This window comes from Centruroides sculpturatus, unplaced genomic scaffold, assembly GCF_000671375.1.
Source record: "Centruroides sculpturatus isolate CEXI.00-Female unplaced genomic scaffold, Cexi_2.0 scaffold1371, whole genome shotgun sequence".
In the NCBI taxonomy this organism is placed as follows: domain Eukaryota; kingdom Metazoa; phylum Arthropoda; class Arachnida; order Scorpiones; family Buthidae; genus Centruroides; species Centruroides sculpturatus.
Genome location: NW_019385556.1, coordinates 212,528 through 214,337, shown reverse-complemented (window position 1 = coordinate 214,337; position 1,810 = coordinate 212,528). Strand labels below are relative to the sequence as shown.

The following is a 1,810-nucleotide window of genomic DNA, read 5'->3' as shown; positions in this document are numbered from 1 at the left end:
AAATTCAGATTACAAATTAAATTCACAATAAAAGATTATAAGTTAGTTTTAATATAATGATGATAATATGATAATATATAGACAAATTAGGTATATAAAATTGGTATAGACAAGTAAATGTGGGATATACGTTTAATCTAATTAGGAGATGATGCTGAGGATCGTTGTTGTCTAGTTCCTCGTGGTGGAGGGTGTCTAACCCATGCAATTGTAGTAGGATTGGTAGGTGCAAAGGTTGGATCGGTATTAACAGTAGTAGTAGTAGTAATAATAGGTGAGGTAACAGGAACTGAAGGTTGAACGATGGTAGTTGCAGGTTGATTTAGGGAATTGGTTCTCCTTTGTTCAGTATAGGCTTCCGTTTGACGGAGTTCCTCTTGGAAGGCCGCCTCTTCAGAAGAGGGACAAGAGTACCCCAATGGTAGAATTATAGTGACTGGCATGTTGTTCCTGGTTCGTTGACCTCGAGAGAACGTTATGGCGGATTGGAGAGAGGAGCTTCTTACTTCTCGTCGTTCTAATTGTCTTTCAGAAGAAGTGGAATCCGTCTCCCACCATTCGAAGTCAGACTCGGCCATCTGTGAAATTAATTATTTAAATGAGAGATTGTGAGGGTGCATTTAAAATTGTTCCCATCACAAAAGAGCTGAAGTGTTGATTCGAGGAGTTCTAAAACTGGTATAGTAGTGGTAGTAGGGTACTCGGGTTCGAAGTGTATAGATGTCCAACGGAGATGAATTCCCCCTCGGCGAAAATTGATAATGCAATTAAATTTAGAAGTTGTTGTGAAGGGCGGTAATATTTGTGTCTGGAAAGTATAGCTGGGTCTAAACAAATTCTGTTTTTTGACGGTTATGAGGAACTGATGGTTAAAACATTTTAAGAGTGCGGCCCAAGTGACAGGGGCATTAATTTGAGTATCGACCCCAAGGAACAATAAGGTGTTTCCGGTTACAATAGGAATATGATGAGCTTGTATGAGATGGGACTCGAGGTTAGTTGCCCCTCCTGTCCAAGTACATTGGTCCTTGTCAACAGGACATACAATTGGTCGGAAGCGACAGTTTCTTTCGTGTTCTTCTCTGACACTGGATGGAAGAATTTCCGGACAACCCAAAGGTTGGTTAGAACAGGGAGCTTCCAATGTTTGAACTATTTGCTCTGCAAATAAACATCGAATATACCCAAGAGTCTCTCTGCAAGTGGGACATTGAGTAATTCGTTCTCGGCATTGGTAACATACAATGTGACCATTAGAACACTGGTATATGGGGGGTTGTACCAGCGTATAACAGATGGGACATGTTGACATTTCCACCAAAGCTGGATTGGATCTTTCGGTTGAAGTCATAACAGTCAGGTAAATGTAAGGAGGTCCAGGTAGAGGGGTCTGTAAAGAAGAGAGTTGAAATCAGATGTGTTAAAGGATGATATTCTTTGAAATATTCTTGATTATATACTTGATGATGACATTAAAGTTGAGGGGTTAATATTACATAATTGGAGTTCGATCCTCGGAAGGTGGAGGAGTGGTTGATCGGTAAGGAGTATCATGAGGAATTTCGGTTAAGTTTATAGTCGGATGTCATCTAAGCCTAGGTGATTGAGGGGTTCTTTGATAACATCGATGAATGACATAAGAAAGGCCTGCTATTCCTATAATAGAGACAATTACAATCACTGCAATAAGAGTTGGGGATAGTGGTACGGTATATGACGGTTTAATATTCTGACGAGTCGAAAGAAGTTGTTCCAAATCGATCTCCATTTGGGCTAGAGAGTTGTCAGCTCGTAAAATATCAATATCTGA

General features: G+C 40.1%; 1 protein-coding gene across 1 annotated transcript; it reads right to left on the bottom strand.

The window, feature by feature from the left end:
• Positions 1–569: 569 nt before the first annotated feature.
• LOC111640109 (E3 ubiquitin-protein ligase SIAH1B-like) lies at positions 570–1,382 on the bottom strand. The gene has a single exon (XM_023386111.1). It carries the CDS (start codon positions 1,349–1,351, stop codon positions 587–589), a length of 765 nt encoding a protein of 254 aa, XP_023241879.1. The 5' UTR covers positions 1,352–1,382; the 3' UTR covers positions 570–586.
• Positions 1,383–1,810: the final 428 nt, after the last annotated feature.